This window comes from Orbicella franksi, chromosome 8 (assembly GCF_964199315.1).
Source record: "Orbicella franksi chromosome 8, jaOrbFran1.1, whole genome shotgun sequence".
NCBI lineage: Eukaryota > Metazoa > Cnidaria > Anthozoa > Scleractinia > Merulinidae > Orbicella > Orbicella franksi.
In genome coordinates, this window is record NC_138152.1 from 11,942,743 (window position 1) to 11,966,325 (window position 23,583).

The 23,583-nt window shown below is 38.2% G+C and overlaps 2 protein-coding genes across 2 annotated transcripts in view; one reads left to right on the forward strand and one right to left on the reverse strand.

Annotated features, from left to right (window-relative positions):
* The window catches only part of LOC145495395 (uncharacterized), a 59,581-nt gene that overhangs the window by 29,432 nt on the left and 6,566 nt on the right, over positions 1-23,583 (reverse strand). The gene's annotated exons all lie outside the window — the stretch shown is intronic.
* On the forward strand, positions 17,288-21,241 carry LOC145495404 (uncharacterized). Its single transcript, XM_081475020.1, has 2 exons — positions 17,288-18,609; positions 19,942-21,241. Exons 1-2 carry the CDS (start codon positions 18,447-18,449, stop codon positions 20,100-20,102), a joined length of 324 nt encoding a protein of 107 aa, XP_081331146.1. The 5' UTR covers positions 17,288-18,446; the 3' UTR covers positions 20,103-21,241.

The following is a 23,583-nucleotide window of genomic DNA, read 5'->3' on the forward strand; positions in this document are numbered from 1 at the left end:
CAGAACAAAAATAATGAATTCCTCCAATCACTTCGATCTAAAGGCCCGCCTAAACACACGAAACATTTCAACCAACGACTGAGACATTGTTGCGCACAACATTTTGTACTCTTTATTAGACAACCTGCTGCACCATCCAACATCTTGCAACAGGCTGGCCGAACGTGTGCCGGACATGTTGAGCGTTACAATGTTGCGATATGTTACGCTGAAATGTCACGTGTGTTTAGCCTGACCTTAATCGTCACCAAAGCAGCCTTCTGTTGTTCTACAGACCTCTTTACAGTGATTGAATCGCATCGACAATTTCTAATAAAAATCACTGAGCCGGACAGGCACCCAATTTATTAAACGTGAATGCAAGATCAACTTATTTTCACTTGTTTCGTGCGCTCGCGTTGCGTTAATTTTTTTTTTCTTCTCCTGCTGTTGTCGTAATGGAAACTAATCGTGTTATTGGGAATGTTTAGCTCCCTTTACTTGTCAATATAAAATCGCACCACATATCTGCACTTAGTACCAATAAGTTCGTCTGTGGGCAGTTCCTACAAGTTTTCAAAGGTTTTTAGTGCCTTTTTAATTGGATGGAGAAAAATTAGTGAGACTAATTCTTGGCGAAGTTCTTGTACTCCCTGTCTGGTACTCCCATTTTAGTCTGCTTTTTCTTTCATCTTAATTGAACTGTTCTTAAGGCAACGCAAAGAATTTTGACCTGCTTTATTTGCTGTTGTTGTTGTTGTTGTTGTTGTTTTTTTTTTGCGAGATATGCCTTCGATCTATAGAAAGCAATAGATGGAAGGTGCGGTGGCTTCGTGGTCAGTGCGCTCGTCGGTCGATCAACGCTCGAACAGAGTGCTTCTCTAAACTCCGAGAGTCCCACATTGCTGGACTACCGAGTTAAATATAAATTATAAAGATTCTACTAAGGAGTGGCTGTATAGCCTGACTTTGTTAATTAAAACAAAAAGCGTATCAGCAACGTACTAGCAGTAATGCTCTTCTTGGGAAAAGAGGTGTCAACATACATTGTAAATTTACATTTGTTTTGTTCTTTCTTTGTCTTGAAAGGTTCTTACAACCATTTTTCAGTTATGTTTTCCCAGGAGAGCTTTAATTCAGTGCCTAATCAGCATACCTTGCCAAATGAAAAGCAGGAGTTCACACCTATTTTCACACCAGCGAGATCATCATTTGCTTCAGCTTGTATTGAGCCACTGAGTTCCACAGTTTCAGGTAGGTCCATACTTTAAGCTAACATGAACCTGGCTACGCAACGAACCCAGTTTCTAAGAAGGCACTAACCCTAGACAACGTAACTATAGTTGTTCCTTAGACGTTTTCATTTCTTACGTTTATGTCTCCTCCAAATAAGAAAAAAAGATGTGAACGCTTTTTACGACCACAAAGGTCTAATGACCCTGGAAACATGCATCACCTATTCTAACTCGAAGATGACCTTGCTGACATTTTGAGATGTGCGTACAGGAGGCGCGTCCCGAGTTTGCATAATTTGAAAACTCTTGATTTCTTTTTAACAACCAAAGCTACTTAACAGAGTCTTCAGAACATACCGTCGTTTTAATTGGTTGACAAGAGCAGCGTGGCTGGGCTGAAGTTGCTGTACCACAGCATCGCCATTTATTTAGTTTCAGAACGATTTTCTCAGGTTGCGTATACTCTCTGAAGTATGTCTTGCCGCCACAGCTTTTTTGCTGGGCAATAATGCGGTTGAAAGAAGAAAAAACCTCTCATTCTAGTCAAATACGACCATCGTTGTTTTGTTCTTTTCAATTAGCCTGTCCAGCTATTTTCTTGCAAAATGGCACGCTTCTTGTGCAGTTATATTTCTCGAGAAGAGCTCAGTTTATTCCATCTTGCTAATTTAAATCTAAGACAGCACAATCATCCTCAATATAATTTAAGATATGCATCATAACAATGATGAACGCTCGTGTCGTGGGAAAAGTTAAACTTCGCTTCGCTTTGCTTCTCTTACTGAGGCATGTCTTGCCGCGACAGTGTTTTAACTTGATAAGTGGTGGAAAACTGAAAGAAATCCTCTGATACGAGCTAAATATCACAGGTGACATAATTTTCAAGCGAAATTTTAGCGTGAGTTTATAATTTCACAACTGAAGTAAAAAGCTGGCTGGAGGAATTATAAGAATTTCGACAAAACATGCAAAAACACCCATGAGGTCATTCTTGTTTTGTTCTTTCCAGTCTAATAATACACATGAAAAAATTACTCGATTCTGATTGGCTAATAACAGTGCAGGTCAAGTGTAACACCAGTGCAAAAAGTGTAACATCAGTGCAAAAAGGGTAACACCAGTGCAAATTACACATCGAAATTCTGGATTATGATTGACTGAAAGAAAATAGGAACTTTTCCAAGAAAATGATATCACGTAAAAGGATGACGAAAATGTTGTGCTGAAACTTTGAAAAAAGTTTTCTCAAATGAGAAAAAAGGCTTCAAGAAAGATCTTCCGGCACTTCCTCCGCGCGAATTGTTTCATGTTTATATTATTAATAAGTAATCACACGGTTTTTCTCGTTCAATTTGCAGTTAATTTGCGCTTGTGAGTTTTTCAAAAAGCTGAAATTACACTCGCCGAAGCGGCTCGTGCAATTTCAGCTTTTTGCAAAACTCACTCGTGCAAATTAATTCTAAATTGAACTCGAAACCGTATGATTACCTATACAAACCATCTCGGTAATTATTTATCTTGGAAGCTTATTACCTCTAATTCTGGCGCCAAATTGGAGCGTTAATTTAGAATTCCATATATGAGATTACTAAATTCCCATCGCAACGTTTGACGCGAAATTACTCGATACCATAAACAAGTCAGAAACACACGATTAATTTTACTTGAGTTTTGTTAAAATTCTAATGATTTCGCTCAACTAAAGGCTGGGAAAATTATAAGAATTTTGGCAAAACGCGCGTGAAACTAAATCGTTATTTCTCTCGTCACCATTTGATTTCCCAGACTAATTACTTTACCCATACTAATGATGAGATCATTGTATTTTTGGTCTATCCAGTCAAACTATCTCGCTAATTATTTTCCATAGAAGGTTACTAGAACCATTGTATAGTTATTTGAATGCGATCTCGGTAATTATTTATCTTGGAAGCTTATTACAACCTCTAATTTAGGCGCCAAAATTTCAGCGTTAATTTATAACAAAAGTAACGCTGATAATTCAATATTAATAATTTATATTACAACCATTGTATAGTTATTTTGAATACGATCATTGTTGTTTTGTTCTTTTAATCAGCCTGTCCAGCTATTGTCTTGCAAGATCAGTACGCCCCTTATTAAGCCATTTTTCTCGGGAATGATTTAGTTCATTTTATTCCATCAGCATATCTAGCTAAAAGGAGCTCAGTCACGGCATTTTGAGTTATTTTGGCCGCGTACAAAATTCCTTTAAATTGAAGCTCGAAATAAAAGTTAAACTAAGAAATAAACCTCGAAATAAAAGTTTACTAAGTTAGAAAAACGACAAAGGAACGAGGATGGTTAAGGATCTAGAAGATTAACACGGATTACAGACGACGAACCTAACACAAAATTAGGATAAACTTTTCAAGATGCAGAAAGCGTGAAGTAGCTCCTTTAAATAGTCAGTGGTCAGTGGTCACTCCTATTTTCAAGGCTGCCCGTTGTCCTTTTTATGTCACTTTGTATAGTGGTGCCTCTTTCCTTTTACAGAGTTTAATGTTAACTTTTCAGCAATTTATGCATATGTCGGATCATTCATGAACCAAAACCAGCTGACTGATTCCCGTAATCGCTCATTTAAATACAAATACCATGCTGTTTTCAGAAGTCCCTAGAATAGCCCTGAAGCTGAGGTGATATGTAACTTTTTTAAATACCATTTCTAGTCCTTACTGCACAGTCTCGGTACCCCAATGTTTGTGAGTCTCGCTCGATGGAATTTGAATCGATGTTCTTCGTTACGAACCGCCTACCTTAATTTTGAGGCATTTTAAATTCTTTTCCGAACAGTTTCTTTGATTTTTACAGCTACGAAGTTGTTTCATCAAGCGTTATCGGAAAGAACGAAGCATAAAGCTTCACGTCCATAATGGCGGTTGAAATGAAACTTTGTTTACGTTTTTTTGCTTTGATCCATGTAAGACATCACGAAATCTCGCATTTCGAAACTAATTACGTGAAGTAAATTCAAACTCTCGAGAGTGCTCAGTGCCGACTGGAAATCATCTTTAAACTTATTTTTGAGCGTGACTGGCTGATGGCGCGATTTGTTATGTAACCATAGCAATAGTGATCTTTTTCACTTGTGAAGCTCACCTGGTATTCACTGGTGTTTATATTATAATACGTAATAATTTGTATTCGATGAACATTCTTCTAAATTTCTTGCAGATTTTGACTTTGATTTCATCTTAAGCAACATTCTGTTATAATGAAGACTATCGGTGTTGTCATACTTGCGGTTCTCATTGTCACCGTGACGTCACGTATTCCGCGTTACCAGTATAAACTCTCAGATGGCGGACCTCGTTACCTGTATAAACTATCAGATGGAAGAGGTAGGTTTCTTTTCTTTTGTCATTATTGCAGAAGAAATCTCATCGAAATTCTCTACAAAGTAGTCTGAACGTTTATCGTTAGAAAACATTTCCTGCGTGGAAGTTAGCGCGTATGTAATAAGCACAGAAGACGTTATTAACTTTTGTAATACTTCATCTACCCTGGTTTTTTTTTTTTTTTTTTCACTCTTGATTTTACCATTCTCCTCGGAAATGAGAAATTTCACCGGGGTAATTAGGAAGATGGGTTAGCAAGAAATAAATTATCATCAACTCTTAAGAAAACTACTTACAATTTGACTTAACCTGTTGAGCTTCCCTCTTGTCCAAGCATTCCTCGCTTGTAACGGAAGCTCTTTATCTTAAAAGAAAGAAGAAACAAGAAAGACACGGCTCACCAAACGTAACATACCATTGAAAAGGTCCGACATAGCCCCTTTATTTGAAAAAGGATATACAGATAAGGAAGAAATAGTTTCCAGGCTAATTCTTAGCTAAAACTAAATACGTCAACATAGAGCGATTTTCAATTGAGCGTCGTAATTAATATCAAAACCAAAGCATTCTGCCCAGCCAGTCACAAATTACACGAACAATCCAGTGAACCACTCAAAACTCGAAATAAATACCTGAAGCTCACATGAAGCGCTGGAAAACGTGTGAGCACGACTCACTATTGGTTTTGGTTTTACATCTGATTAAATGAAAAAATGGCAGGAGTTTTTTTAAGCCAATGGTGATCCAAAGTAATGCCAATTACTTTTCGACTCTCAAGTAAAAACAGCTGTCCCTCATGATTAAAACCTGGAAGTACACTCGCCCAAGTAGTCGAAATAAATGATATCAGAATCTTTTACTTGTAGGACAACCGAATGCTTTTGAAGTACGCGCAATCGATAAAGAGAGTCAAGAGACAAGAGGCTTTTTGAAGCCGCGAGAGCCCTGTGATCGAAGCTGCTACAGTAACTGTATGAGAGAAGTTATGAGAGGCCATTCAAGCGGAACCTGCTCCCATTGTGGTTCAGACTGCAGTTAATTAGCCGTCTCTCAACAACTGTGAGTGTCGTAACATGCATAATCATTTTAGAAAGTCGAGTGCAGTAAGATTTTACTATCAGAAAAGTCAAGCTGGATACACCATTGAAAAGATCTGCCCTTTCGTTCTCTGTGTATCAATAAACGTAACCCTATGTTGTTCTCAACAGCCTTGATTATGTAAAAAATAGATTGCAATATTTTTTGGTGTTTTATTTGAAGCAAGATCAGAGCATTAACTGAAATATAAGCTCGAGCCATAAGTAGATTTGTGAAAATTGGAAATGATTCTTCTGTCTTCCGTCGAACATCGTTATGAGATAAATACGAGTAAAAGGTCTCTCTTTGTGGGATAAGTCCTTTTTATATTCCTTGAAAATCTACTAAGATTGAAAATGATTATTCTACTTGCTCTTAGCCAATCATAACGGAGTAATTTTCTGTCCTATCTTAAACACAGGAACAAGCTTTCTCTAGTTTGCAAAGCGAAAGTTCTTTTAAATCCTCTTCAATTAGTTATTACATACATACATACATACATACTTTATTGTTACCTCCCCAATGGGGCTTTTCAGGAACAATTACTTAAATTACTAAGTTACTAATAACTACACAATCAAAATTAATCAAATTTTAAAAAAAACATTTACAACATTATCTAAACTTTGTAGTCGCGAAAAATACTAAAAATAAATGAAGTTTAGGGAGTATTTACAAAATTGTCTAAAAGCTTATTCTTTAAGATACGTTTAAAAACTTGAACTGAACAGCTTGATTTTAAAAAGGGGTCTAAATTGTTCCAAAGTCCAATAGTTCTGCAATAAAATGTTCTTTGTCCTGAGGCTGTTTTAAAAAAAGGTATATCAAGCTTTTGGCCACTCCTAGTTGTACGCTTGGAAACTTGCTCGCGGGTAATGAATTGTGACGTCAGATATTTGGGGGCGTGTCCGGAAATGCATTTAAAAGCCATGGTAGCTTGGCGGTAGTATAGTTGGTCCTTAACGGGTAACCAAGACAAACTTTTTAAGTGGGGAGTTACATGATCGTACTTTCTCGCGCCACTAACGATTCGACATGCGTAGTTCTGCACAGCCTGTAATTTCCTTATATTTTTCTCTATGGTATTTGCCCAGACGTTCGAGCAGTAGTACAACTTACTGAAAACCAAGGCATTTATCACGGTTAACAACTGTAGGGGCAATGACTAATTCACTACTGGTAATTGATAGCACAGGGCAAGGAAAAGGAAAGCCAGAATAGAGAAATTCCGATTATAACAAACTTTATATCAAAATTGAAATTCTCCTCACAAGTCTGCTTATATTCTATAGCGCACTAGTTGAAATAATTGGACTATCGGTTTCTTTGTTCATAAGATCGGTACAACTGCGCTGATTCTCTAAGGAGAAATGAGATGCTGCTCAGGGCTGTCACGACTGCATTTGAACACTAATGATTGGCAACCATGAAAGACTAATGATTGGTTTATATCTTTTTTCAGGCGCATGCGCAAGAGACACAGATCCTTCAGCGTGGAGTGATTTGTTCTTGAAGTGTGAACCCGACCTTATATGAAGTGTGAACACAACGTTATATCTAATGCAAACACAGCGTTACACTTAGTCTACAAAATGACGCAATTTTGATGTATTTTTACTTTTTCCTTAGTACATTTTAGTTTTCGTAGATCGATGTTCGATTAAGAGTTTTAAAATATTTCTTCCATGTAAGAATCAAGAGAGTTAATGTATGCAGCAAGCGTTTTGGACAAGCAAATCAAAGATGCAACCAGTCAACAATTGTGTTATATTCGCGAAAAGTTAGTATCGGTTAGTGCCGCCTTGTCAAATACGGGAATTACTGTAATAAACGTGTGGGTTTTTTTTAACATGAATTTTCACACGTTTTGTAGTCTTCCACATACGACTGCACACCGCCCAAGAGGTCGAGATGATAACTATTAAATACTTTGACGTCATGGAATACTACCAATACATTTTAGATTGGCTTGGAATAAACCTCAACCCCTCCTTGCAAAAACACCTGCAACCGCAAATGCAGCGGCAGTCAAAACCACACTGTGCGACCGAAACGGCACGATAAGAGTCCTTTTCTTACTAGCTAACAAAACTCAAGGCAATCCTAAAGTTGATTTGACTTAATGGTCGTAAGAAAGAATGAGCTCACTTAAAGCCCCGGCCAAACGATCGCAACATTTCAACGCAACGCATTACGACATTGTTGCGCGCAACATTTTGCGCGCGTTTGGCCACCCTGCTGCCACGTGTTGCGACATGTTGGGTGTTGTTGGCTCGAATTTGAAAAATGGTCAAATTTTTCAAGCAACATTTGAGGATGTTGCATGATGTTTTAGTCGTTTAGCCAGGTTCAGGCGAAAATGTTGCGTCAGGGCAAGCGCACTAGTTCGATTTTCAATACTCATTATGCCGCAAAACGTAGCAATACGTTGCAACAGGGTGGCCAAACGAGCGCAACATGTTACGCCCAGCAATGTTGCGTTCAAATGTTGCGATCGTTTGGCCGGAACTTGCAAATGCTGGACCAACAATGTTGCGATATGATGTACTAAAATGTTGCGATTGTTTGGCCGGGGCTTAAGACCATTTTTTCATCGCTTGAATATAAAAACGTCCGGTTTGACCTCTTCTAGTTTTAAATTTAACTAGGAATAAGATATTTTGTTAAGATTGAGACAACTCCAAGCGACACTTACTTGCTGACCACGACGCACGAGACCCTGTTTTTGCGCCAAAATCAAAGCTGTGAGGCCCAAAATATTTCGTATTTTTCATTTCGTGCAATGTTATGATTTCTGCATGCATTTTAAATCCCCAGTCGTGAATCTTCAATGCGGTATGAGTGAGAAAAGTGCCCAAACGCCATTGCTTTTCCTATACTTGTCTCCTATTTTTAGACATTTTTTTTTTTGGACATGTTGATCATTATTCTTGCTCTTGTCATATCAACGCGTTGCAAGGAAATAAACTAACTTTACCCACGTCAACTTTAAGAAAATGTCTTTAATTTGCAGCAAAATTTAAATCACTTTAAGCAATGAGTTGAGACGAATACTCTGTTTGGAAGAGCCTGAGCAAATTATTTACTCCGTTAACTTGTTAGGTTTCTGGAAAGTTGGTGGGAAATAAAGGCTATTCAGGGAAAACAGCAATCAATTTTGTGATTATAGTGAATTGTGATGAGCGTAATCAACTGAATTATTCTGTCGTTTGTAATGTAAAGATTTTGATAGATCGCTGGATGTCCGTAATAATAATTTCTTCAAATCGCAATCTAGTCTTGGCACACTGCGCTTTTGATCTAAAACGCCCGCCTAAACACACGAAACATTTCAACGAATGATTCTAACATTGTTGCGCACAGCATATTGCACTTGGCCACCAGTTGCACCATCCAACATCTTGCAACAGGCTGGCCAAACGTGTGCAACATGTTGAACGTAAAATTGTTGTAATATGTTGCGTTAAAACGTTGCGTGTGTTTAGCTGGACCTTAATCGACGGCAAAGCAACCTTCTGTTATTCTATAGACCTCTTTCCAGCGTTTGATTCGCATCGACAATTTCTAATACCACTCACTGAGCCAGACAGGCAAACAATATCAACTGTGAATAGGTTTTCACCTGTTTTGTGCGTTCGTTCACTTACTTTAACTTTTTTCTTTTTCTCCTTTTACCGTAAAAGAAACTAATCGTGTTGTTGGAAATTTGGCGGCTCTCCTTACTTGTAAACACAAACCATCCCACGCTTATGCAACCAGCGGTAAGGAATTTCATTCAGCTTTTCCACTCACCTAAGTTTCAGGCTCTGAGGTGCCCGCTATCCTGAAGAAATTTGTCTCGAAAGAAGCGACTTCGGAGGCCGCCATTTTGAAACTGTCTTGGCAGCCAGACCGTGTTTATGTGACGCCATTCCGTCCTAATCGAACTTGGCGGGAAGTAGAAAAACCTGCAACTGACTTGGCATCCTTCACAAGCTCAGCAAAATCTACTTTTTCGGAGCGATTATCCACTTCACTTTCTTCAATGCTATCATTTCGGCGTTTGGCTCAAAATAATATGGCTCTAGAGCAGCCATAACCCAGAGTGGTAGTTGAAAGGCTTGTCGGAAGCCATTTGGGTAAAATCTCTCGGATGGAATGACGTCACGAAAACGCGGCCGGGTTGCTGAGTACTTTTCAAAGTGGCGGCAATAATGTTCGAATTTTGGGCTTCTTTGGAGACGAATTTCATAGGGAAAACCTGCACTTTAGAGGCTGAAACTTCGGTGAATGGCTAAACTTAGTGCAAGGTTTTTATTAGCGTTGACAAAAAATATACGTTTTGTGGGTGACCTTCTTCTTTAAATAGTGCTATTGCTACACAAATTCCGAGTCCAGTGAAAGACCTATTGAAATGTTCTAAGAAAACTAGATGCACCAAGAAAACGCTTGCCTATATTCGTCCAGAGGATTACGCGCGTCTAAAATATCAACATAACCAAGCAGACTTCAAACTCCGTTCGTGTATTTAATATTTTATTCAGCAATAAAACCTGTTCTTTTTTTTTCCTCACCTTATCCTAATGACCTGTTCTTAAGGCACGTAAGAAACTTTGGCCGATTTTATTATAGTCGAACCTTCCGTAAGGGACCATCCAAAATGTCAAGCCTAGGTGGTCGCTCATGGGAGGTGGTCGCTTACGAGAGCTTAGAAAATATTGAGTCAAAATTTTGCTTCATTAGCATATGGTAACTGCAGAGACTTACCCCATGACTGAAATGTTTTATTCATGTGAAAAGTCAATTTCTAGAGAAAATCCTGTACTTCACATTGAGAAATTTCCGTCTCTTGTACTACTTATCTAATTTCTGCTCTATTATCTGTCAAGTGGTCGCTTACGGGAGGTGAAAAACAAAAGAAAATTTCAAACTTTTGGCTCTAAAATTGGTCGCGGTCGCTTTCAAGAGGTTCCAAATATAGTGATTGGCTGGGAAACGTTTGGTATTTTGGAAAACTGGTCGCTGAGGAGAGGTGGTTACTTACGAGAGGTGGTAGCAACCGGAGGTTCGGCTGTAATGTATTTGTGAAAGAACAAGACGTAGAGAATATCCCCGAGGAATAATCATAAATTGGCGCCTTACATTCTACAAAACGTAAACCTTTCTTCGAAATTCAAGAACACTCTGTTTCAGGGATTCTGACCCAAAAAGGATATTTCTTAGGAAATCACTGAACCCAACTAATCAACCACTGATAACTACTCAAAATTGGGGACTAATTACGTTCCAAACTGTCACTAAGATCGTTCTATTCTTAGCTTAAACCAACATTATCACCAGAAGAGAAAAGGGAAAAGATTCTAGAAGTCGCCTTCTTTTGCACATCCAACGACGTCTCTAGTGATTCTTGACCCGAAACGAAGATTTCTTAACAAATCACTGAACCCAACTAGCCTCCTGACGAGGACAAATTCCTTTCGTTTAATTAGTGCTACTGCTATACAAATTCAGTGCCATATATATTGTGCTAACTAAATCGACCCTCTGTCAGTCTGCTTGTGAATTCACTGTTACTTTGAGACCGCCTGATCACTAGAGGTAAGTTTCGAAGTTAACTTCAGCTTTGCTTGTTTTCATTATTAGATAGACCGGTTTTATCGAGAGTAACAGATCTCACGCCGGTGAAGACTGGGTTTTCTGTTCTACGATTTCGTGAATTATCCAAAATAACACAATTTGTTTACCGATACAACGCACAAGTTTCTTTGGAGCCCTCTGGCAAATGACTGTGACAAACCACGCCACATTTTATTCTGTTCAATTCAAAATTGTCTGCTCCGGGTCGCGGTGAGACTACTCGCTCAACAATTCCAAAACGCGTATAAAATCACCTACGGAACCAATCGCTTTAAATCCGCTTGACTAATCCAAACTCGTAATCCCCAACAAAGAACATTATTTCCTATAACGCTTATAGCAACCCCTCCCTCCTCCCCCCACCCCCCTCCACACCCATATATAAGCTCGTCCCAAGAACCATAAGTAATTGTGGCTTAAACCTGGCATTTTACGGTATCAAAAACGGCCCGGCAATAAAACTTCCAACTCTTTACGTGTATTCAATATTACTTCAACTATAAGAGGTATTTCTGTCTTCTCTTTCATCGTAATCGACCTGCTCTTGAGGCACGTTAGGAATAATGACTAGTTTTATTCGTTTATTTACGAGATATGCCTTCGATGTACGGAATACCTTCAAGGGACGATGATAATCAGAAATTGGCGCATTAGGATAAAGAACACTTTACAATTCGCCTTCCTTACGCAAGGTTACAAACCTTTCACTGATTTATGATCCGAGACGGACATTCGTTTTGAAAATGACTGAACCCAACCAACCAGACAACCAAAAAAACAACACTAATAGCTATTCAAATCTGAGAGCTGTTGAACATTGGTCTCGCTATTTTTGGAGGTGGGGTTATGTGTGGCGCCGTGGTGGGCTCGCTACTTTCGGGGGATCCAAGGGGAGTCGTTACTTTCGGAATTTTGCGGTATTAGAATACAGCAGTACATCTTTTGCAATGACTGCTAGGATTGTATTTGAAACTCTCACAGTTTTTGGCAGAAAGAAGTAGTCTCTAGTTAAGATTTATCATTCTAAAGTCACACTTCGTTAAAGTTGAAGTTCTCGCGAGACTGGAAAAAACATAAACACGTAATGCGCGCGCTTTGCGAAAACTAGTAATTTATGCTGATTTAGGCTTATCATAAATCAGGCGGGCAAAGCGGAATAGATGTAATTGATAAATAACTGCGCGCTAAATAGGACCAGCGACTCAACGTGTTGGAATATAGAACTTCTTTGCTCTGTGAAAGGGCTATCGCTCACAACGTCGGCTTTTAATTCGCTATGGAGGTTAATTTACCTTCATCAACTCAAAACTTGCTTGTTAACTGAAAAAAGTCACAGCAACTGTTTAAAATCCTATTGTCTGATCATTCCTTGGGAGATTATATTTTCCTTTTGTGTTATGTCCGTAATGCACGCGCTCTGCGAAAATCAGAAACTGTTTTCAACAGTACATCTTCTGATGTAATTTTTCTCAAGATGGCACGTTAAAATTTTCTACCTTACAAGTTTTCAATTCTAATTTTCTTTTGAATTTTTATATCCATTAAGCGTCGCGCATCAACCGGGGAGAACATTTTATTTCGTTTTGTTCATCTTGAACATTTATCTTCTGAACTGATTGTTAGAAACATCGAGTTGATAAACAACTAAGTGATCCTTGCTCGTCGACTCAAAAAGTCATAGCTACTTGTTAAAATCCGTTTGTTTGATCATTCCTTCGGAGATTCATTCTGTTACGCTCGAGATGCGCTAACGTGATGCAAACACATCATAATATCAGCGCTTAAACTGGTAATTTATGCTGCTCTAAAATTATCACTATTTCTCTTGGTGCACAGCGCAGAATGGCTGGAAATGATAAGTGATAAATACTCAAATTACAAAAGAAAAATAATACTCTGGTTCACTGACTTCAAAATCATACTAATTTGCTCCACACATAAAAGCCACGGTCGAATGTCAAAACGCAGTAGAACTTCAAAGGGGCTTGAGGTGCGTTATAGAAGTTTGCGGTGCTGCCATTTTGTGGTTGAAAATCTTGCACGGTAAGTAAAACTTTTCAATTTTGTCCACCACACCAAGCCAAACGGCATTGAAGTCAGAGCAAGTGCTAAACTGAAATTTCTTCTTTGTCGACTTTGTTGGGATCGCAGAATATTATTGTTATCAGTGTCCACCACCGTGAATGTGCCGCAGAAGCATAAAGTTTCTCGTAAGAGTTGAAAAACTGAGGAGCCTTTTACTTTTAGCTTTTCATGTCGCGAGTTCATGATTCTTTCGGAGAAGAAAGCGCAAATTATTTGCGACAAGTTTATGTGTGTCGGACCAAACGTAATAAAGATTTTTCGTGGCGCCAAAACTGCGCTTTTTGAGACTCATTAATTTGGTGTGTTAATTAAGCAAATGATCTTGTTGGGCAGCTTCAAGACAATAAAACAAATAAGAAAGATTCGACTCGTTACTTCGTATACTAATGCAAATGCTGCGATCTGATTGGCTGAGCTAATCGTACATCGGTGTGCAGTGGTTGTAGGTCTACAAAATGGCAACGTTTTCTCGTTTTCCCGAAGTTTCGAAGGAACAGTTAGGAACAAATGATTGATTAGATTGAAAAAGAAGGACAATCACGAGTTGCTGTCGTTAAAATCTCGAAATCGTTTAAAAACTGAGGCGCACGCACAAAACTGCAAATTTAAACGATTCAGTCCGCGCTATTTTTTGTCAACTAGAAATTTCTCGATTTCTAGGAAATGATAGTTGATTCGGTCTTTGGTTTCATCACCTAACACCTCATAAAATCTCGAGTTCATATTCTAGTTCTTAAAGCGAAGATAATAACTTCATTATAATTACTAGGATGAATGAGCCTTTTCACAGACTGAATAAACCTTTCTCGCACAGCGAGATACGCACTAGATTTTTGAGACGCATAAATAAACCTTCATTGACTGAACTATAGGCTTTTTGCGATATGTTGTACTAAAATGTTGCGATCGTTTGGCCGGGGCTTAAGACCATTTTTTCATCGCTTGAATATAAAAACGTCCGGTTTGACCTCTTCTAGTTTTAAATTTAACAAGGAATAAGATATTTTGTTAAGATTGAGACAACTCAATGAGTTGAGACGAATACTCTGTTTGGAAGAGCCTGAACAAATTATTTACTCCGTTAACTTGTTAGGTTTCTGGAAAGTTGGTGGAAAATAAAGGCTATTCAGGCAAAACAGCAATCAAATTTGAGATTATAGTGAATTGTGATGAGCGTATTCAACTGAGTTATTCTGTCGTTTGTAATATACAGATTTTGATAGATCGCTGGATGTCAGTAATAATAAATTCTTCAAATCGCAATCTAGTCTTGGCACACTGCGCTTTTGATCTAAAACGCCCGCCTAAACGCACGAAACATTTCAACGAATGATTCTAACATTGTTGCGCACAGCATATTGCACTTGGCCACCAGTTGCACCATCCAACATCTTGTAACAGGTTGGCCAAACGTGTGCAACATGTTGAACGTAAAATTGTTGTAATATGTTGCGTTAAAACGTTGCGTGTGTTTAGCTGGACCTTAATCGACGGCAAAGCAACCTTCTGTTATTCTAAGGACCTCTTTATAGTGTTTGATTCGCATCGACAATTTCTAATACCAATCACTGAGCCAGAGAGGCAAACAATATCAACCGTGAGTAGGTTTTCACCTGCTCTGTGCGTTCGTTCACTTGTTTTCATTTTTTTTCTTTTTCTCCTTTTACCGTAAAAGAAACTAATGGTGCTGTTGGAAATTTGGCGGCTCTCCTTACTTGTAAATACAAACCATGCCACGCTTATGCAACCAGCGGTAAGGAATTTCCCCTAAAGGCACAGGGACGGCGGAGTGAAGAGGTTGGGGGAGGGCTTTAACCCCCCCCCCCCCCCCCCTTCACATTTTCAAGCAAAACATACATAAAATAATAATTTTAAACATATCTACAGACCCCTTACAAGTTAGCGCCCTTGGCGCTCGCGTGTAAGCCCGCTCCAATTCAAAATACGCTTTGTTATCTCTGGGGCAGTTAGTAAAAGTTTTCAAAAGTTCCAATCGCACCTGTAATTTGGAGGGTTCAGATTACTGAGAATCCGCAAATCCTGCTCAAAGTTCTAAAAAGTTTTATTGACCCGTACACCCAGTTCAGTCAAAATCTCGAACGCATCAAAGTAAAGTTTAGTCAGTTGATGTTACTTCTGTAGAAACTATCTACCTTCGCAAGAAGCGGAGAAATGAAAAACGTAGCGCTGGGTAATGGAAATTTTCGTCTTTTGAACTGACATCAGTGTATTGTTTCTTTGCAATAACTACCAAGAAATCGACCTCGCGGAACACCTCTTGAGCTGGGATGTTAAACATCGCTTGGATTTTGTAGATGCAGGGAACTAAGCTTTTACTGTAAAATGTCAAACCTAGAGAGTCTTAAGGTCGCTTGGGGTTTGGACATCGCTGCCTTAAGACCATCAATTGATCGCTGATCACTATGAACACTCAATTTGCATTGGTAATTGATACTCTGGGGATTATGCAAATAACAGTAAAGAATGTTGCACCCATAACTCTACTCGGAGCCGCGAAAGCGAAGAGGTTGGCGACCCACTCTTCTACCCAACGAGTAAGTCGGGCTTGATCTAGCTGCCTGCTTCTAGTGTGGCCCGGTCTTGTCCCAAGCCAGAGCGATTCCCCATTATAACTTATTACCATGTCATAAGTAACAATACTCAGGGTAGAATATCACACTATGAACGTCAGAGTAAAAATTGAGAACACATAACATCAGAGTCAACATGTTTTCCCTGTTGTATTCATTTCAAAAGTTCTTTCATTATTATGATTTTTTAATATTCTTATTTTTATTGATTTATCATTATTATCATTATTATTATTATTATTATTGCTATTACTATTATTATTTATTTTTTAATTTCAAACTCAAATTTTAAAAATGATCGCCGAGGTAGGCGCCTCGCTGTCTATAAAACACAAAAGAGCAACACCCTACCTCATGGAGATCAAATTTATTTATTACTTAGCAAAAGCTCTTAGCGAATCGCTGAACCAAAGAACTGATTTGCCAACAGCTCATTTGGATAATGTACTGTCCAACTGTGCGTGTCTATATTTCCGTCCATTTAGAACAAAAAACGATTTTCTTTTTCGCCGTTTTAATGTAATAGAAATTGAATGCCGGTAGAAAACATTTGGAGGTTTAGTTCAGAGATTAAACATATGCATCCCCTCCAGGGATAATTTTCCTTAACGCACTGTCATTTAGAAAACACAAAAGAAGAAAACACTTTAGAAGTCGGCTTCGTTTTTCACCACTGCGACATCTCTAGTGAGTTTTGACCCGAAACGAAGATTTCTTAACAAATCCCTGAACCCAGCTAACAGACCAACGCCTAATGAGAACAAATTACTCTCGTTCAATTAGTGCTACTACAACACCAACTCCGTGGCCAATCGAAAACAGACTTCATTAATGAAATGCTCTAAGGCGAAATATATTTTACGACATATATCAGCTCACTTGCAGTCAACTCCTGAACCTCACGCCGTCAGTTTGAGATCACTCGCTCACATAAGGTAAGCTTCTCGAATTTCAACACTCCGCAAGCCTTATTGTTAAGGCATTGTCTCTTGTCAGCGAGTTCCTGCCAACACAGCACAGAAGTTTCTTCAACATAAAATTCGTTCGTAAGACTACGTTTAACTGAACCAGAGAACATAAGGTTTTCCATATGAAAGAGATACCACCTAACAAGTCCAGGCGCAGTCAATCGATAAATGACATTCGATATTAATCGATAATAACCGATATCAATCTAAGATTGATATCAACAAGACCATTATAAAACTATTATAGACAAATTTTGTCAAATATTTTATCAGTGTAACTTCTAAAAGGACAAAAATAATTTCCGATAACAATCGATAATAGTCGATACCAAGCGATGAATCAATCGCCGTCGATTATTATCGCCAATCGATAAATTACAACTTTTTTTCTTCATCGATTTTCATCGACTGCAATCGGCAATAGCTATCATCGATACGATTTTTATCGATTAACATCGATTATCGGTTTATCGATTGACTAACCTTGCAATACGTATAAACCTAATGGCGTTCGACCACGAATGCCGTTCTCTTATCGGCGACCAACAAGAGACCGCTTGGCGACCGCTTCTTTGAGTTTTCGAAGTGTCTGTGAAGAAGATTTGTACAATTTACCAGTTGTCTAATAGTTTTTTACACCAAAACAATTATTACACTATTCGACCCTGATTTGCACACGTGAGAATTAACTTCGTCAACTATCACGTGATAGACATCTCGAGTCCATAATCTAATTGTTAAAGCAAAGTACAGACTGGACCCGGATAAAGGTTTAGCTGGACAGATACTTCCCAGCTCGTCGTTTTCTCGCTTCACTTTTTTTTCGCTAAAAGATTAGAATGCATAGTCGACTACGGCAGCATTTATGCATTTCATATTATGGGTGACAAGTTACTCCTTGACACTGAATCGAAATTTTAGCGTTCATTTATAATTTCACGAGTGAAATTACAAAATTGCCATGGCAACGTTTAGCGCGAAATTTCTCTACACAATAAACAAGTCAACAACCCACGATTGTAAGCAAAATTTGTCACCCATGATATGAAAAGCTAAAGAAATGGTATGCTCCTAAAATAATTTTGAAAAAAAATCACTCACGCTATGCCAAAATCCCAATAATTTGTGTTGACAAAAAGCACGTGAAATTATTTCCTATTTCACTTGTCGCCATTTGATTACCCATACATACACTTTAGAAAACAGTCCTAAGAAAATACGCGCGCTGATTGGTTAAACATTTCTCTCGTTCTCCCAAACTTCAACTCGTGTTTCTATAACTCGATAGAAACACGGTACATGTTTTCTATTTTTTAAATAACAGTCCACGTGCAAAGCGTGAAATATAATAAATACTGCTTATACATGTCGATTCAGCCCCTGGCCTCATCAACCATCACCTCACAGAAATCTCAAGCCCATAATCTAGGTTTGCAATACAAATCATATGTAATATTATGTTTTTGATACATTTATTTATACATTTCTTTCAGATTTTGACCTTGATTTCATCTTAAGCTGCATTTTTTCATCATGAAGACTATAATCAGTGTTGTCATACTTGCGGTTCTCATTGTCGCCGTGACGTCACGCATTCCGCGTTACCACCATAAACTATCAGACGACGGACCGCGTTACAATAACAGACGATCTGATAGAGGACCCAGTTACCATAATAAACTAGCAGAAAAAAGAGGTATGTTTCTTTTCATTGGAACTGAATTAATGGACAACCATTCTCTTGTCGTTACTACTAACAAATCAAAATCTCATCGATTACTACAAAAGAAGATTTCCAAGGCTTTTTAGCTGTGCAAAATGAGATACGCTTTTTAAAACCACGCAAGATGTGTTTGAAATTCATATTATATTAACAAGACATGTTTCGGATGAAACATCATCCATCGTCAGTTTACAAGAATACCAACAGAAAAGGAGCAATGAACAGTTTAATAGTGTGTGATGAAAATAAGAACAATTAAGGATTAATGCGCGAAACAGAAAAAAAGTGAAAATATAACACTAAAATAACACAACCTAATTAGTATGAAAGGGATAAAATTAAGATGCTTAAAGGTAATTTCTAGTCCCTACTGCGCAGTCTCAGCATTCTAATGTTTGTAAACATAAAAAGTCTCACTCGCTGGAATGCGAATCGATGTTATTCGTTACGAACCACATACCTTATCTTTGAGACCTTTCAAAATCTCATTCCAACGGCTTCATTGATTTTTACAACTGCGAAGTTGTTTCATCAAGTGATATGAGAAATAACGAAGCATACAACTTCGCATCCATAATGACGGTTTTGACATGAAACTTTCAATTTACTTCATGTTAGTAGTTTCGAAATGTTTACATTTTGTGATGTCTTACATGAAACAAAACGAAAATCGTAAACACACTCTCGAGAGCGAGCAGTGCGGACTGGAAATCATATGAAAGAAGACTGCTCCCAAAGGATGTACATGATGATGACGTAAATCATCGTAAATCACTGCTTTGCACACTGTACCCTTATCGCTAAAATAAGAGGAGTTTTATTTTATTTCATTTATTCCTTTTTTGGGGAGGGGGGGGGGGGACGAAGTGAGGACGTAAGAAAGACAGTTACTTGTAGACATTTAATTTTTCCCAATCATCTTGAAAATTTAAAGTTTCAGTGAATAAGTGGATTCGTTACCCAGAAACAACTTACCATTAACTCACACAGTTCATGAGCAAAACTGCCTTTTTTGTACAAGCATCGCTCGTCTGCCTCTAAAGCTGTTATAATAAAGAATAGACACGGCTCGTCAACCATAACAAGACTAAAACACCTTTTTAGTATTGTAAAACTCTGAGAGATAGCCTTTGGATTTGACGGGGATAACCAGACAAGGCAGAAACTATTTTCAAACTATCCCTCAGCTAAAACTAAACACGGTATCATAAATTTTAAGCTATTTTAATAGTCACCATTGAGGAAATAGTTTTAATAGTTTTACAAGTATTCGAAGTACATGACATCGACCTCTTGACTTTCCAGAACGAATGAATCACTTCGATGTTCGCGAGGACAGCAAAGAAGCTAACTACTTTTTGAAGCCACGAGAACCCTGTAATGAAATCTGCTACGAAAATTGCCACGAAGAAGCTAGAGGAAATAATCAAATCCCGAGATGTAGCCATTGTGGTTCAGACTGTTAATTGTCCGTGGTTCAAGAACAGTGAGTGTTAGAACATGCATAATAATTTTAAAGAGTCGGGTGCAGACAGATTTAATAAAAGCAAAGTCAAGCTATATTATGTGGGTACACCGTCACACAACAGGGGCAGATTTAGAAGAGGCAAAAAATAAAAAGTTACCTCAATGATATTTTTACTTTGTTCCATTGGTTATGTAAAAGAGAGATCGCCAATTTTTGTGCATAAGTTGAATACTCAAATCTTGCATGTTCTCAGAGCCAAAGCTGGCCCAAAAGCTTATGCCATCAATAACTTCAGGAAGATAAGAAATGATTCTTCTGCCTTCTGTGAAACTAGTTAAGAAGTTAAAACTAGAAAAAAGGCCTCTCTTTGTATAAGAAACTACTTCTGTCTTCTGTTTTACAAGATTGAAACGATTTCCACCACCGCTCATCTTTTGATACCAAATAGCTTTATGATAAAATTCTGATAAAACAATCTGCAAGGCCATTGCCAAGCAACTACCTTTAAATCAAGATTTAAATTCTCCTCACAAGTTTTCTTATATTCCATCGTGCCTTCAGTGAGAGAATTTGACTAGCTATCAGTTCCATTATGATCGGAACAACTTAAGTAAATCAATTTTCTATGGAGAAATACTGATTAGTGTAAGGGGTATCATGGTTAATGTTTATATTAATGGTTGGTTTATATGCACTTTCTAATATTCTAATATTCTAATGTAGCCTAATAAGAATCTCCTGTTTTTCGCAAAATATTAATCCCGCCCTGTTATTAGTTTGCTGTATTGTCAATTTTAAATAGACGGTGAATTACAGCAATAAACGTGTTGGTTTGTTAAAGCTCTGTTGTACATGTCTTGTTGTCTTACACAAACAGCCCTGCTCAAGAGGTCAAGATCGTAACCATTTCTTACCATGAAGCCTTGGAATGCTGCAACTACAGTATAGGTTATCTTGGCAGATATCACAACTCTTACCCCTTCGATTCCAAGACCATTTCAGATTACCAGTAAATCGATGTATTTTTTGATTTTTTTCCAGCACGTTATTACGTAATGATGCACTTTCTTGCCTTTCTTCCGAGGAGCGCGCCCTTTCTAATAAGGGCTCCCAATTGAGTGCTGTTTTTTGTTTTTTTTTTTTGAATAAGCGCCCCTATTCCAAAAAGCGCCGACATATCAAAAGTGACATTGAAGACATTGACATAGAGTAGACTGAATAGACGAATGAATTGTGAAATCTGCTTTCTCATCTACAGGTAATACTGCACATTATAACAATCACATAATTCCGCCCGCGCGCTATTGGTTTAAACGCGTTGCCTGACTAAATATGTCTCAGCTAAAACTGGGGAATATCCGAGCAGTATTCCATAATATTCACAAGATTTCGCGAGTTCCGAAGGATACTAAATATAAACGAAGGTCATAGCTTACCTCCTTTACCGCTCTCGACAACTGCTTGCTTCTCGGAACAGATAATGTCCGCGGACGGATACCCGAGCATATTTTCACGCCGAATGGAGGCTGTTGTTCACAATTTATGACTATCACAGCCACTTTTGGTACAGCTCTTGCGTTCAGGTTTCTACTGGTATTCTCTTTTTTTGTTTTTTGTTTTTGTTTTGTTTTGTTTTTTTGTTACGTATTGTCCACAATCAGATGTAAAAATCGAAAAAAAGTAAGCGCTTGTACCTGATAGGCATCCCCTCTCAATAAGCTCTCTCTCTTGAAATACCTAAAGTAAACAAATCTTACCATAACGGTATGCATGCAGTTGAAGCATTTTCAAACGGCTTTTACGAATTGTTGAAAACGCAAACTATGAAGCATAGTTTTTACGTTTCTATTTAGCAGCGAACGCCTTGTTCATGAACACTATCAGAAGTGACGTCATTGAATACCAAGCTCCGTGTGCTTGGTCATCTTGGATAGGTGTGGCTAAAGGAGAACTTTAAAGTTCGATTTAAGGGGGTGGGGGCAGCGTCGGAATCCTACAGACATCACCACCATTGTCTTCAGAAATATAAAAACTGGCTAAAGGGGAGACTTTTTACTGAATTGCTCTATTAAGAAACATATGAAAACAATTACGACCAGAATTTCACTTCTGTTTTAAATTCCCTTTGTCAACTCTGTTAAGAGGGAATCCACCAGAAGTTCGAATACGAAGTGGACAAAAGCTTTGTACTAACATTAGTTACAATGCATTGAAAACTTCTATGCGACTGTTTTAAATATCTTCTCAAAAGAAATAATTTCTAAAAACACCAAATGTCGAAAACATATCTTGAAGTTAATATGAAACACTTGAAAGTACCGGTGAAATGACACTGATGACCAAATGTTACCAATGTTTGTACAGTTTCTCTCGACTTTGAAATTTATTTCCTCGCCTTCCCATGGGAAATTGTTTTCGGTGTTATTTGAGGCAAACATTTTTATCTTTAGCTTTTCGAAAATGCAAAATGGACTGTAATATACTTACGTATAAAATTATTCTGGTGCAAGGTTTCTGTCCACTAAAAGTTGAAATTGCTCGATTTCGTCTTAAAAGTTCTGTAGGTGTTGTAATCAAAAGGTTTTAGTCCGAGACGAAACCAGCGTTGAATTAGCACCTTATCCTCTTGCCAAGGCTTCGCCGGTTAAGAGAGGCAGCTATGTCTGGGAACGAGATTGGATATGCTGCAAATTACGTCACTATAGAGCTAAAATGGGATCCTATTAGAGTTGGAAAGTGGCCTACCATATCAGGCCCCCCATATCAGACCCCAACATACAATACGAGACCCCGACCTACCATATCAGACCCCAACGTACCATATCAGACCCCGATCATATCAGTCGGGATTGACTGTTTTCTGTGTCGGGTTTAACTTTATGTTAACTGTTGTGCTAAGAAATACAGTAATTCTTCAGTAATGTACTGAAATTATTATGAAATATGGCTATTACGAATAACAAACTGCAAGTTCACTGGAAGAGAAAGTCGCCATTGTTGCAACTTCCTTTCTAGCCTATAAACTTCACAGCATCGCGTTTCTTATTACCGTATTCTGGTACTATTTTGTTGGGAAATATATAAATTATAAATACTTTTAAAATACATTTTTGAAGCAAGCATTCGTCCCTAGGTGGGACGTCCCTATGTGTCCCTGGGTGGGGACACATAAGCTGTCTAAATGCCCCGGGGTGGGGACGAAGAAAGAGGGCAAATGCCCCGCCCCCGGGATCGTCGCCTTCCAACCCCTCTACAGATTTTTTTTACTAATCCGTGAATAAAACGTTCAACTGTTCAGTATTTTAATGCAACGGTAAGACTTCAAGGACAACAGTACGTGTTAGTTGATTCTGATTATATTTATTTCTTTATATTTGTTTTTAACAGTTTGCTAGAGGATAGCTAGGATCACGGCGGACGTGCCTCCAGCCGCGAGCGATGATAGGTGCCTGTTTTCGCAGGCTACTTTTTCTGTGAAG

Bases quoted from the DNA above. Each gene is read 5' to 3' on its own strand.
- LOC145495404 (XM_081475020.1), top strand. From the start codon at position 18,447: ATGAAGACTATAATCAGTGTTGTCATACTTGCGGTTCTCATTGTCGCC. The intron at 18,610-19,941 runs GTATGTTTCTTT...TTGACTTTCCAG, and splicing joins TAAACTAGCAGAAAAAAGAG to AACGAATGAATCACTTCGAT.